The following is a 13,581-nucleotide window of genomic DNA, read 5'->3' on the forward strand; positions in this document are numbered from 1 at the left end:
CTCCTCATCTAAAGGTTTAAAAACACCTCAGCAAGTTTTGAGAAGTTTTATGTCCAACTTCAGATTGAGCATAGGGCTCTTAAGAGGTGTTTGAGTTTGAAAAATTTAGTAATTGGTGGCTTAATGTGTGAGTAATTTGGTATGGTTGTTCCTCACTCTGCTATAGTTACTAAATAAAGTTTTGCCGCAATCTAGTTTTTGTTAGGCTCTAGGTTCCGAGTTACTACATTTCAGAAATCCGTGGAATACCAGAGAAATGTTTTGCCTCTGTTTCACACACATTGCAGTGTATGATGTTCCATGACCCAGCTGTCTCCTGGTATTTGTTAAGCATGTTACTTATCTTAAGATCTGTAAAGTAATCATAGGTGAAACTTCAACTTCTTGGTCTCACTTACTCCTTACAGCAGATACCTATAAATTACAATAGGAAGGAACTGATTGGGTGACAAAGGAGACTGATGTTCCATGGCCTGTCATTTTATTTAGGTTTTTAGCTGTAAATAGTGACTTCAGTGATCCATCAGGAATTATGTAGAGTTAACAATTTCTTGTACTTTTTTCTTGGGAATTAAAGTAAATTCGGTAAACTTGTTCTGTGCTGTGCTTCTCACAGTTAAGATTTACACATTGCGCAAAGTTAGATACTCTATCTTCAGCATTTCACTAGGCTATGTATAGTCTATCATATTGTAAGTAGTGGCAACTCTGAAAACTCACATAATCAGTTTATCATGCTAAAAACTCCGGTATAGAGGATGACAGGATTTCAGGCTGCATGGATGGTTACAGCAGGAAAAAGGAACTATGGCGGAAAAGGAAAGCAAGACTGGTTTGGGTATAATTCTTACTTGACTTCTAGAAATTATATTAATTGAGTTTATGAAATTACTGTGGATAAGTCTTAACCTGTACTTTGTATTTTTTTTTCTCTTAAGTTTTGTAAAAAAGCCATCTGAATGTGTTTCTATCTAGGGAGAGTAATAAAATTAATACTATTTAAATAAACACTTTATTTGGATATGTAGTGGCAACAGATCATATCAGTACAAATTTTGTTTGGTCACAGACATACAGGTCACACTGAACTCTAGTTTCTGGACTGTCTGTGTTAGGGTAATCTCTTTTTGTTCAATTTTTCTTGTTCCTTTTTCTTTATTGGTACATGAGGACTAAACTGCAGCAGCCTAGTTAGCTTCATAACCTTTTCACAGTAGCTGTTCTCAGGTGTTTTTCAATGCCTGACAATATGGGCAGAGGCTTAGAGACTGAAAAAATGCTTACTCTTGGAGAAGAGGGAAGAAGAGAGGAATGTTTTTCCTATTTTTGTCTCTCCCAGTTGCTCTGTTTGCCTACCATCTTTTTGGTCTGGGTAAATAAGCTTGGAGGTGCACATTTCCCACACTGGCTGAACCCTCTCTAACTGTCTCTTGCCAAGAGGTGGGTGATTTGCAGTCTAAGCTGACAATGGCTTACTTATACTTTGTGCACACAAATGAGTGTTTACAGCTGGAGTAGAAAATGCTTAAGCTTTCAATGAGATTCTATGTTTTTTTCTTTTTTCTCTCCTCTTTTTGGGGTGGAAGTCTGAGGTAGCTGGTTTTTTTTAAGGATAATGAAGGAAGTAATGGCATGGAGCTTAGAAATATCTGTTTAAATTTACCATGAGCTGGTACTTCAGAAAGCAAGTGTCTGCAACTTTCAAATAGTTGGATGTAATATAATTGCAGTAGCACAATGTCTAGGCATGGATTGAAACTGAGAATGTACTACCAAAGAGTACATTTTTCTGTTAGCAGCAGGTAGATTGGTACCTGCTGAAATCCTAACTTCAAAAGACCATGAAGGTAGAGCAGAAATGAAATAGTCTTTGATGCTCTTCAGCATAAACTATAATACTGGTTCCCAGTATTCCCTTTCCTCAGTGAGGAGGAAAATCTCTGTTTGTGGTGGTAGTAATGGAGATCTTGGGGTGTTGCAGGCCAAAGTTTAGAAAACTAAGGACTCAGTAGAATAGTTGTTATAGTACTAATGGCTTTAATATTTAATAATTGGTGCTTACTTCTTTGAAAAAACTAACCAATTAAACTGTTAATTTTGTTTTTTCTTTCCTTAAGGGCATTTTTGGGGCCAAAGGACATATTCCCTTATTCAGAAAATAAAGATAAATATGGCAAACCAAACAAAAGAAAGGGTTTTAATGAAGGGTTGTGGGAAATTGATAATAATCCCAAAGTGAAATTCTCTCATCAGCAGGTAAGCTATGCAGACTCTACAAATCTTTGTTGCTTTGGATGAGGGAGGAGGGGAAATGTAGTAAGTGTTTTCCTGACACAGAGTAATGACTTACTGCTGCTGTTTAACTGCAGGTTAGACAAAATTTTAAATAAATACTGTTTGTGTTTGGTGTCTTTTATCAATAGGATAAGAAGAGATGGGGGTTGTTTAAGTGGAGATATATACATACTTACAACTATATATATATTCCTGAAATACCTTTGTAATTGTGTGACTGCTTGAAAAGTGGTGGGTTTTTTGGAGTCTCAGTCACTCTGCCCTGTATATTCTAAAACCAGTTGCCTATGTCCACAAGTATCCTTGTAAGATTCCAGTACATGCTCTCCTAGTGTGCAGTATTTTCATTCTAGCAGTTGGAAGCAATGTGATGTTTGCCTTTTAGCCCCTATCACGTGACTTAATTCAATTTTTGTCCGTCAGTAGTTCCTTGTTTCTTGCCCATTTGTAAGAGTTCCAAGCTTAAACCAGAGCTATGCAATGCTACCCATAAAAGGACCCAAATTTATTATGAAGACAAATTCTCATGCTCATTTTTTCTTTGCTTGCTCTGGACATTGTGTAAGCTTTTAGTTTTTTTGCTGTGTACACTGAATGTATTCTGACCTTGGCTCCATTGGGTCTTCTAGGCAATGCTGCAATAATAATAAAAAGAATTGCCGTCTTCTGTTTTTATTTGCTGTTTTTTCACAACATGCCAGGTTGTCATTGCAGCACCAATTAATTCCAGCTTCATAAGATATCCATGTTACTGTGTTTCTAGTTTGAATGAGAACATGGATAAAGCAAATGCAAATAATAATGCAAATTTGCTTCTGAATTTGTCATTCAGCTGCAAAAAGGTTTACTTTTGATAGTCCTCTACTCTGTGCTAGGCATTACTAAAAGCAAGTTTAACTTGAAGTGAATCAAGCCCTTTAGCCAGCTTTTGGTTTATTTGTGGGTGGTCCTTGTTGGTGCTAATAGAGCACATCTGCAAAAGGCTTTATTTAACAGCTAAGGTTTTTTTGAAGAGTAGGACTTCTGGTTATTTTAAATAATGGAAAGATTGGATGTTTAAGTATGTGATGTCCTGATTTCCCTTGGAATAGAGTTCGTTTTCTTCTTAGTTGCTGGTGCAGTGCTATGTTTTGCATTTGGTATGAGAATGCTGTTGATAACAGTGTTGTAATTTTCACTAAGTAGTGTTTTCCTTGGTTAAGAGTAAACACTTTTTAGCAACAACTAAAACATCTGTGAGTTTTGAACATAATTTTCGTACTAAATCCGAAACACAGCACTGTACCAGCTATGAAGAAGAGAATTACCTCTATCTCGGCTGAATCTGGGTCTACTGGGGAGTTTATGGGGAAGCTGGAATTTGTTTTAAGGGTGGCAGAGTGCCTGAAATGAGCTTCTGAGGCTCTACCATCTTTGCCAAAAAAGGGTATGGAATAGGCAACAAAACATTCAATTTGGTGCAGTTTAGTCAGTTGACAAACACTTTTTGTTACTTCTTCTGGTAACAAGAAAGAAGGACAAAAAAAAAGAGTAGGAGAAACATGCTTCCCTCTGGCCATGTCTACTATAGCTTTGTTGGTTACCAGTGTCCTCTCTGGACATTTCAGTGTGCTCCCTGGTAAGACAGTGGTGGTATAGGAGGCAGTCAGGTGTGAAGTGGTTACTTTGTTTTTGGTGTTCCTTGTTTCTTACTCAGCAGGTGCAGTGTGGGCTCCTCCATGGCCTGCAGCCCTACCCTGATGTTGTGTACCTTCTGTCTCCTCTCTACCATTGCTTGGCATTAAGGGAGATTCCATGTCTGACCATCCAGGAGCCGCTATGACAGTCGCACTCACCACCACCTGAGCTGGGGCTGACGCCCTTTGCAGCAGACAGCTCCAGTGATCCCACTGGGTGCCCTGCTGGCTCCCTGCACACACCACACTCACACAGGCAGACAATGTTTCCTTTATGGCTGGACCCTGAGTTTAGCAGTCTCAGACATCTGGGTCCATAAAATAATTTAATCATTATGCTACCACAGAATAACAGCTTGAGCTGGGTGCTGCCTGGGAGGGATCCTGGACAAAGGAAGCCCTGGACATTTTTACCCTCACAGGCTAAGCTTGGAAACTGTTGGGTCTTCCAGTTGAATCCTTGGTTCCTGATGTCTCTGAGTTTCCACTCACCTGGCTGGCTACTGTGCCCTTTGTTTGCAAAGTTCAAGTTCTCTTGCCTCCAGCTCCTGCTGTTCACAGCTCAGTCTGCAATGACATGAACTACTTTCACTAAATGTACTCCTTAACTTCTCTTTGGCTTGGGCAATGGCTTATGTGTCTCTTCTTTCATTCTCCCTCCTTGACTGGCATCTCTTTTGCCTCAGAACCCCATGTAGCCTATGCAGGCATCTTGTTCTGTGCATGACCATCCTTCTATCCCCTCTCCCCTTTCTCCCATTGCTATTTGGGTGAAGGCACCATCTGTTCCCAGGTGAGGTGGGATGTTGAAGTGGGTCAGTTCATCCTTTGCCAGCCAATTGTGATCAGCTCTGGGCAGTGATGGACTTGGTTCCACCCATGTCACTGGCACCTGCCCACAAGCATGAAGGATGAGCTTAGTCAGTGAGGGATCTTGAAAGGGAAGGCAAGTGGTTGCTTATAAAAACTGAGAATAAAGTAACGTAGGTGCTGATGAGTAAATACACTGTTTTCCCAACAATATCTTTAAGTGGAAAATATTATGGCCTGCTAATATATTGCACTATTCAGTGCATAGGTGAATGGACACATTTCTTTAGCTGTAGTCTTGGTTGTTACTGTATCTTGGGATATTCCTTGATCTCTATGTTTTATCTACATACAACTCTTTGATTTTAAAGATTCTTAGAGCTAAGTTACACACTTAAAAACAGCAGGGAGGACAGTTCAGGAGACAGAGCTTAAAAATTTAGGATGAGTAGGAAATTTTGTGTTCAGGCATGCAGCAGGTATGGTCAGAGGGAAGTGGGTGATCACATGAAGGTTTAGGCAAAGTTGAACTTTTAATCTGAATGCAAGATTATATTAAAGGGGCAGACTTGTCAGCTCTTAGTATCTCTATACTAAGGCATTCACTTGGAATTTTTATCCTTTTTTTTGTCTTTTTGCTGGGCATATGTCCCAGTATGGCTGTGTGCCCTAAGCTGTCCACCACCCTAACACGGAAGTGGGGAAATTCAAATAAACTGAGAGCGAGATTAAGTGACGAAAGAGGTCAAATGATGGTGATCAAAACAGTAATTCAGTTTTATTCACTGTCAAAGAAGTGAGCAAGGAAGAAAATAGAGAAGTAGGGGAAAGTGAAGAATTGCAAAAAGTGAGAAAGGTAGTCTCCACCAGGAATAGTGCAGCCTGTGAAGATCCTTCTTTCCTCTGTTGGTGGGCAGAGCTCTGTTGGGACATGCCGCCCACTCATTTCTCTCTTGGCTGAGCGCTGCTTTGTGGCACTGGCTCAGCAGTTTCACTGCAGTGGGGGAGCCATGACAATGGCACATTGTCCTGGGGTGACTTTATGAATTGTATCCCCATTCATCTGTTTAGCCCAGAAATAAGTTTTGCACCTTTAAGATTGGTTCTGAGAGCGAAGTGGCAGGAAGTTTGCCTTAAGCCAGGACACATGTGCATCGAGGTTCATCACATTCCTGGAGTACACCTCGTCCCTGGCAGTGGCGCTACGCTCAAGGGCCATTGCTGCTCCACATCTTCAGCTGCAGGGTGCTCTGGCACCTGGGTGTCGTGGTTCACACTGCTGGCAGTTTAGGCTCGAGAAGCTGAAATTGCTTCCGCTTTGTAAATTCCACTATGCACTCTGATGGACCCAAGCAATAGCAAAATGGATTGTTTGCTAGCAGTTCTCCACTGCAATTTTTATCTTAGTAAGGCCTTCTGAGAACTGTATTTTCTGCTTCATTGCCAGAACTGGAATGTTCTAAGAGCAGTATTGATACTTCGCAGATGTTGCTTGTAACTGCTAGTAAGGGAGTTGGAGGGCAGAAAGGAGATTGTAGATTGGGCTTAAACCCAAACACCCTTCCCCAGTGGAGGGATAAAACAAGTCAGGGGAGCTCTGCCAGCTTTATTTGAAGTAGCTAGTATGTAAGAAGGAGAAAGGCATGCACAATGTAATGGAAGAAAAAAGTGTAATTCAGGCATTATCTCCTCTGTAAATGAAGTGTTAATTCATTAATTATCTTACTGTAATCCTTTTTCTGCTTATATTTTCAGGAACAAGTAGTTGAACCACTAAGGATTTATAGCATTTTTAAAAATGCACTTCTTTAAAGTAGCATCAAAATTTCTTTATAGTAACATCAAAAGTTTTATTTGATCAAAACATTTTTTTTATTTTTTATCTCTTAAGATATGTTATATTATGCATAAGAAAATACACTGCAGTATAGTAATGTGAAAATGAGTTGTCACAGCATTAGAGTTTGAAAGTTTATTAAATAAATTGCAGATTAAATTGAAAACAGTGGAAATTAATGAAATAAGATGTATTTCATATTCTTGTCCATCTAGTAAGGGGTTCCTTGATGTGATGCTTTCTTAAGTAGTGTGTGTAGGAGAATACACCTCAGGTGAGGAGGGGATTTAGATCTCATTTTGGATGTTTTTTTTTTTTTAATTGAAGCCTCATCCAGCCATTAACACTCCTATCAGTGAAACTGTTGAAGAAAGCAGTCAGGAGCCTGCTGAAGGAAGTGAAGAAAAAGCAGGAGCCAAAAGAAAAAAGTGTTCTGTCCCAAAAGTAAGTGATTGAATTTCTGCTTTGTTCTGACTGAAATATTTTCAAGTCAAAACTGTATTGCCAAGTCTTTACTTAAATACCTTAAACTAACAGCTGTTTAATGTTGTAACTTGCCTGTATTTGCTTCTTTTCAGATATACTTACAGTAATACTTTTGTCCTTCTCTTTTCCTTTTACAGTGCTCTATGTTTTTTCAAAATTAATTTCTTTACCAGCCTGTATTTCTATATCATAATACATACTAAATTCATACAGTATTTCCTAGGCAGGAGAAGTTGGAAAACTATAATTATGATCAAGAATTGGGTTTCCTTTTCTCCTTCTGTTTTTAAAGACTTTTTCATATTGTAGACAGGTATGACTCACTTTCAGTTGTGATCATTTATATTGAAAAGTAGAATTGAGCATTAGATTCTGTCATGGGTGAAAGGGTACTTAAGTGTGTTTGCCAGAAAACGTTTATAAGAATCAGCTTTAATTAGACCATACCCTTAATGAACTACTTAGGATATAGAGAATCTCATAACTGTATCAATTCAGCTCTTAAGCCAGGAATAAGTATGCAGTAGTTTACACAGAATTTAGCTTCTTTGCTATGTAAAGGTGTGCATACCTTAGTAACCTTCCAAAATGAAATTCATTTCAGTCTGAAACATCTTTGTTTCAATTTGCTGGGGCCGTATATAGTTTATACTGTAAGAGGTAAAGCTTCGTAGCTTTACTGTACATTAAATGACTTGGTAGTATACTGCTTTGAATGACTTTAAATGACTACTGTACATTAAATGACTTGGTAGTATACTGCTTTGAACTTTTCTCTATTCTTGAATGTTTTGTTCATATGGGGATATTTCTCATATGGCATGGGAGAGATACTGTGTGTTGTCAACTCTTCTCCGTGGTTTTAAGAATAGAATTCTAAAAGGACAAAAATTTTCATGGAGGTGGGATTGACATTTATGGTATCTCATTTATTTGTAACTCATTTCTGGAAATTACTACTCAACATGATGAACAGTGCCCTTAAATTAAATGTCAGACTATTTTGAATAGACTTGCCTTTATTCTTGACCTTTGTTTCCATTTGGCTTATTTGCCAAGGTTTAATGTAGTTTTTCTGTAGGTGTTGCTGGCTGTCCCTCAGTAGTGATTTACAATTGCAGCTGCAGAATTTGCAGCGTGTCAGATACTTAGCAAATAGGATTAGTGTCCAGTAGCTGTCATAGCTTTGTTATTCAAGAGTAAAAAAATTCTTTGATGGGAGGGGGAAAAAAAATTAGCCTTGTTGTAGTATACTGATAGATTATGTTGAGAATGGTTTTGGTGATTTGGAGCCTGCAGAATTATTGATGGCTCAAAAATTGAGTATTTCTCCTGACTTCTTACTGCCTAGAGTTCCTTATTTTAGTACTTGCAAGTATGGAATGTGAGGATGATTTGGGTTCTATTTGCTATACCTTAGCAGTGCTTTGAAACACATAATTTCCTGACAATGTTCGCAAACCAGTGCTGCTCTTGAGTATTCATGCTGCCTGTAAAAGTATTTGTTCTTAGCGTTTGCTACTGTGAGGGGAAACTTTTTTAATTGGGCCGATTGATTAATCAGTTTGCTTCACTCTGAATTTATGCCTCAAGCAACATGTGTTAGTGGGGATGCCAGTGACTTAAGCTTCATGTTTCTCATCAAAAGTGCTTCTAGGCTTTTCACTGCTGGCACAGTGTAAGAGAAACAGGAAGTCATCGAGCCATTTAAACATAAAGGTGGAAGATCCTGACTGGATTCTTTTGTATAGATTTGCCTAATTAATCATCTTAAGGCAAAATACAGAGCAAATTTGAGCAAATTTCTTTTTTTTAATACACTATATGTGGTAATGTAGCTATAACATTCCATTAATCAGCCCTTGTACTATGGCTTCCTTTGGTTTTAGTGAACTTCTGTCTTAAAATTGTACTTTGTAAAAAGACTCAATGATGTTACACGTCTTCATGTAATTAGAAATACTGTGTAGTAGTTGCTTTTTTTAGTGTTGAAATTTTAAAAGCTAGCTACTTAAAAATGTAATTTTAAAAAAGATTCTCAACAGTGGGACAAGCCAATATTATTCAAATTGAGAGAACTGATAATCTAAAAGACATGCAGATATATAGGCTGCAAGGAAATGTTAATTATTTTCAAGCAAGTAATTACAAATGCCTGATTTTTCAAGTTCTAACTGCTTTCCCAAAACCAAAAGTAGAATTTTAAAGGTTTAAAAAACTGCAACAAAACAAGAAAAAGTGCACAAATTACAATCTCACAAATTATAAAATTATTTACTTGTGGTTTGTTTACAATTTGGCCTGGTTGCAACTAGGATAGGGTTTGTTTTCTTCTTAGTAGCTGGTGCAGTGCTGTGTTTAGGATTTAGTAGAAAAATGTTGATAACATACTGATGTTTCAGCTTTTGCCAAGTAGTGTTTGCCCTAAACCAAGGACTTTTCAGTTTCCCATGCTCTGTCAGTGAGCAGGTGCACAAGAACCTGTGAGGAAGCACAGCTACAACAGATATCCTTAACTGGCTGAAGGGTTATTCTCACAGAAATCACAGAATGGGTCAGGCTGGAAGGAACCTAGTCTAGCTCACCTTTCTGCTCAAGCAGAGTCATCCCAGAGGACATTGGACAGAATTGTGTCCAGATTGTTCTTGAATATCTCCAGGGAGTAAGTCTCTACAACCTCTCTGACCAATCTTTTGCTTGGTCATTGCACAGTAAAGTTGTTCTTCCTCATGTTGAGGTGGAACTTCTGTGCAACAGTTTGTGCCCATTGCCTTTTATGCTGTTGCTTGGCACTGCCAAGCAGAGCCTGGATCCATCCTCTTGGCACCCTCTCCACTTCTACACATTGATAAGGTCCCCTCTCAGGCATCTCTTTTTGAGGCTGAACAAACCCAGCTCCCTTGACTCTTTGTCATAAGAGGAAGTAGTCCAGTACGATTAGACCTTTAATGGGCACCTAAGAAATTAGTGTACCTATGGATTTAAACTACTTTAGGGAAAAGCAGCCTGATGGCAATTAGCATGTTCTCTTTTCACTATAAAATACTTTCTAATGTGTTTTTTATCCTCTGTTGACTTGCTTTGCAGTTATCCCCTAAAGGGGATAATAACTTGCCTACAGAAGCTGAAGCAGAAGAAAAGGAGATGGATACTTCAAAGGAAGATGATCTACCTTCTGACAAAACCAGTAAAGAAGTACGTGAGAGCTTTTTTCTGTGTCACAGAGAACATCCTAATATTATGTTTATTGCTGTAGATCTATTGCTATATTTTAGTTTTATTAAGATTCTTAGGCACATTTTTAATCTTCACAGGATGTGGTGAAAACAAATGATGCTTCTATTCCTAAAGTTGCTAGAAGAGGAAGAAAAAGAAAGGTAACAATATGTTTAATTACTTCACATTACTGGAATTTTTTTGGTGTGATAATACTGGATGCTATTTCCTTTAATGACAGATTATGCATAAATTTTCAAGTGTCTGAAAGATTTGCAGGAATGAAAGTTTTCCCAGAGTGGTTTACAAGTATTTATTATTTTTTAACTTAATGTGGAATATAGAGTCCCTGTCTTTCCCAAACAACTTAATACAAATAAGAAAAGGTAATACATAAATGGTTGCTAAACTGCTAATAAAATAGCCTGCATTGAAGCTCTGAAAAATTTCTTTTAACATCTTCATCACATTGAACTAACACCTGAAATACAAATACCTTTTTCACAAATTGTGATTTTTGTGGTGTCTACAACCTGGGAGAATACAGAGTTACTTTGAAAAAGGCAGTTCCAGCTGCTTGCTCAGCATACGCTAGCCTTAATGTTCTTGTGGTCACACAGCCAGCCAGCTCTGGACACTGACCCAACTAAAAACTAGAATTAGGTAGGGCAGATCTTAGTTTTGTGTTTGAAACCTTACCTTTCAAAGTTACAGCTGACAGCAGGGATGGGGGATGAGTATGAAGTACTTGTGACCTTGGTATGTTTGTTACAGAAAAGTAGCATGCTGTTTCTATACTCTAGTTGTCCTTTGTCCTGCACACTAAGCTCTTGACTATTTTCTCCATTTGGGATTGGAGAGGGCAAAATCAGTAATACCTAAGTATAACCGGTCACTAAGTACAGATACTTTTTTGTGTGTACAAGCAATCACATAATAACATATTTCCAGAAGTTTAAAGATTTTTGTTTAAGAAAGGAATTGAGATATTGATGCCATGTGTTTTTTCACGGGTGAAATTCATTCTTTAAATTAGTCTGAAAAACAAGCTGAAGCTGAGGAAGCGGCAACAGGGGCAGCAACAACTACTGGGCCAGTGTCTCCAAAAGTAAGCCCCAAAAGAGGAAGACCAGCAGGTAATTTTGGAAGAATCATTGAATTTTTTTCACCACAGAGGTATTTTAGTAGAACTAGTCAGGGAGTTACCCCCTTCCTCTGAAGAACTGCAGAGTATTTTTGAATGCTTAAGGCAGATTTTACTAATAGATTGTAGTGAGAAAACATCTCATATTGATGAGTTCAGGACATGAATGGATTTAAATTGATAGTGTTAATATTTAATCCTCTAAATTAAAGACTGGTTTATAAGTACTACCTTTTAGAATAGGTCAGTCTTCTTTGCAGAATACTATTTAAGTGTAGATATATGATAGTTGCTCTCTGGCAGGTTTGCTGCATAAGGGTTTGTATTCATTAAAGGTCTATAAAATACTACAATAGAGTTAGAAGATCCATAAAACATAAAGATGAGAACTGGGGGGACAAGGAGCCTGTAGGTGAAGTTCAGAGGACAAGAAAAATTAAATAAGAGCTGAAGAGACTTGTTCAAAAAGGTGTTTAAGTATGTGTTGATTTATAGGCAAATAAAAAGAAAATATAACTGATTTTTGGGAATATTTTGTTAGAATAATTTGTTTCTTTCAAATTAGCAATGATCTATTGTCAATTTAATGGTAAGCTTGCAGATATTCTTGATTACTAATTACTGCTTTGGAAGACAGTTCTTGCAGCAGTTAAGTACATTGTATGAGCACCTAGTCAGGGAAACAAATAATTTATAGTCTTCTCTATCTGCTGACAATATAAAAACAATAGAACCACAATTAAATAGACTTTAAGTACTTTTGCCATGGAAGCTGTGAGGAAATTAGGTATAAATTCATCCCCCTCTGCCATTTCATTACATGCACTAAATATGCATTTTTAATATTTGTTTTTTCTTTACAACTTTTTGCTGGTTTTGATTTAACTACTGTCAGTAAAAGCAGGAAAGCATCTGTAAGATATGCTTTTGCCTCCTATATGAAAAACCTTTTTGGAAAATATACTATGCAGCCTTCTCTGTTGTTGATAGGATGCTTAAAAGTACTCTGTGCTAAGACCAACAAGAGTTTAAACACTGAATATTAGGTTTCCTGGTAACAACATAATCACTGTGGTATTGGACAAGCATTTGAGGTACATAAGTGCCAAGAAGGAAGGCTTACTCCTATCAATATGGTGAATCTGAGGAAGTGTAGAGATTTGATCTGCACTGTAGTGTGGTGGTAGAACTTCTTGACAGTGATTTGTTAGCCTGAAAAGTGATGGAAACCCAAGATATGGGTAAAAGTAGTGGACAACAAACTGTAATTGTAGACATAAGTGACTGCTTTTCATTCTCTAATGTCAGGTTTCTCATTAGCTAATTTAGTATCCATCGTAGTTATGCAACATGTGAAACAAATGTTTCACGTTTGCAACTGCATAGATTGCAAAAAGCACAAGAATTAGTAGCCAGAGCCTGTGGCTAGAAACCATCAAAGTTTTTTTTAATTCACCGGTCAGCTAAAAAAACTGCCAACACTTTAACTTACAGAGAGATCTTGATTAAGTTTGGTACTTAATTAATTTGAATTCTGTACAGTAACAAAGGGTGTATATTTTGATTTAAGCATGGCTTATGTCTGTTGAGTATTTTGAGATATAGACCAGGAGCAGATGGTGGCTATGGACTAAGCTGTTATTTCTGTATAACTCCTAGCTTCTGAAGTAAAAGTTCCAAAACCAAGAGGGAGACCCAAGCTGGTGAAGCCATCATCTCTTTCGGAGGGTGACTTGTAAGTTTTTTCTTAATATAAAGCTTCTTCATTGTCAACTGTGCTGCTCCTTATGTTAAGACTTGTAAATTATTACTCCTTAACAGGGTTTTGCCCTGTTAGTGTTCAGTATAAGTTACTATTTGTGTAGACATTTTTATGATACAGAGTCATTCAAGAAAGGACATTTCTGAAACACAAGAGAGAAGATCTTAATCTTCCTAACTTGTCCAATCTGTACAAAATTCCTTATATGATTGTATACTGAATGAAGAGGAAAGGTGTTTATTAAAAAAAAATACAACATCATACAAAAATAAAATAGTGTTTTTCTTTTTGTACATTTTTGTTTCAGAAATCTCTTCTGATGAAATTGCAACACTCTTAGTTATCAGAATTTTGG

General features: G+C 37.5%; 1 protein-coding gene across 1 annotated transcript in view; it reads left to right on the forward strand.

Annotated features, from left to right (window-relative positions):
- The window catches only part of PSIP1 (PC4 and SRSF1 interacting protein 1), a 32,442-nt gene that overhangs the window by 3,255 nt on the left and 15,606 nt on the right, over window positions 1-13,581 (forward strand). Inside the window, exons 4-9 of the mRNA XM_066569312.1 lie at window positions 2,118-2,256; window positions 6,946-7,062; window positions 10,192-10,299; window positions 10,419-10,481; window positions 11,357-11,456; window positions 13,124-13,199. Of these exons, the coding sequence (XP_066425409.1) occupies window positions 2,118-2,256; window positions 6,946-7,062; window positions 10,192-10,299; window positions 10,419-10,481; window positions 11,357-11,456; window positions 13,124-13,199 (603 nt within the window). The remainder of the gene's footprint in view (window positions 1-2,117; window positions 2,257-6,945; window positions 7,063-10,191; window positions 10,300-10,418; window positions 10,482-11,356; window positions 11,457-13,123; window positions 13,200-13,581) is intronic.

This window comes from Molothrus aeneus, chromosome Z, assembly GCF_037042795.1.
Source record: "Molothrus aeneus isolate 106 chromosome Z, BPBGC_Maene_1.0, whole genome shotgun sequence".
Classification (NCBI taxonomy): Eukaryota; Metazoa; Chordata; class Aves; order Passeriformes; family Icteridae; genus Molothrus; species Molothrus aeneus.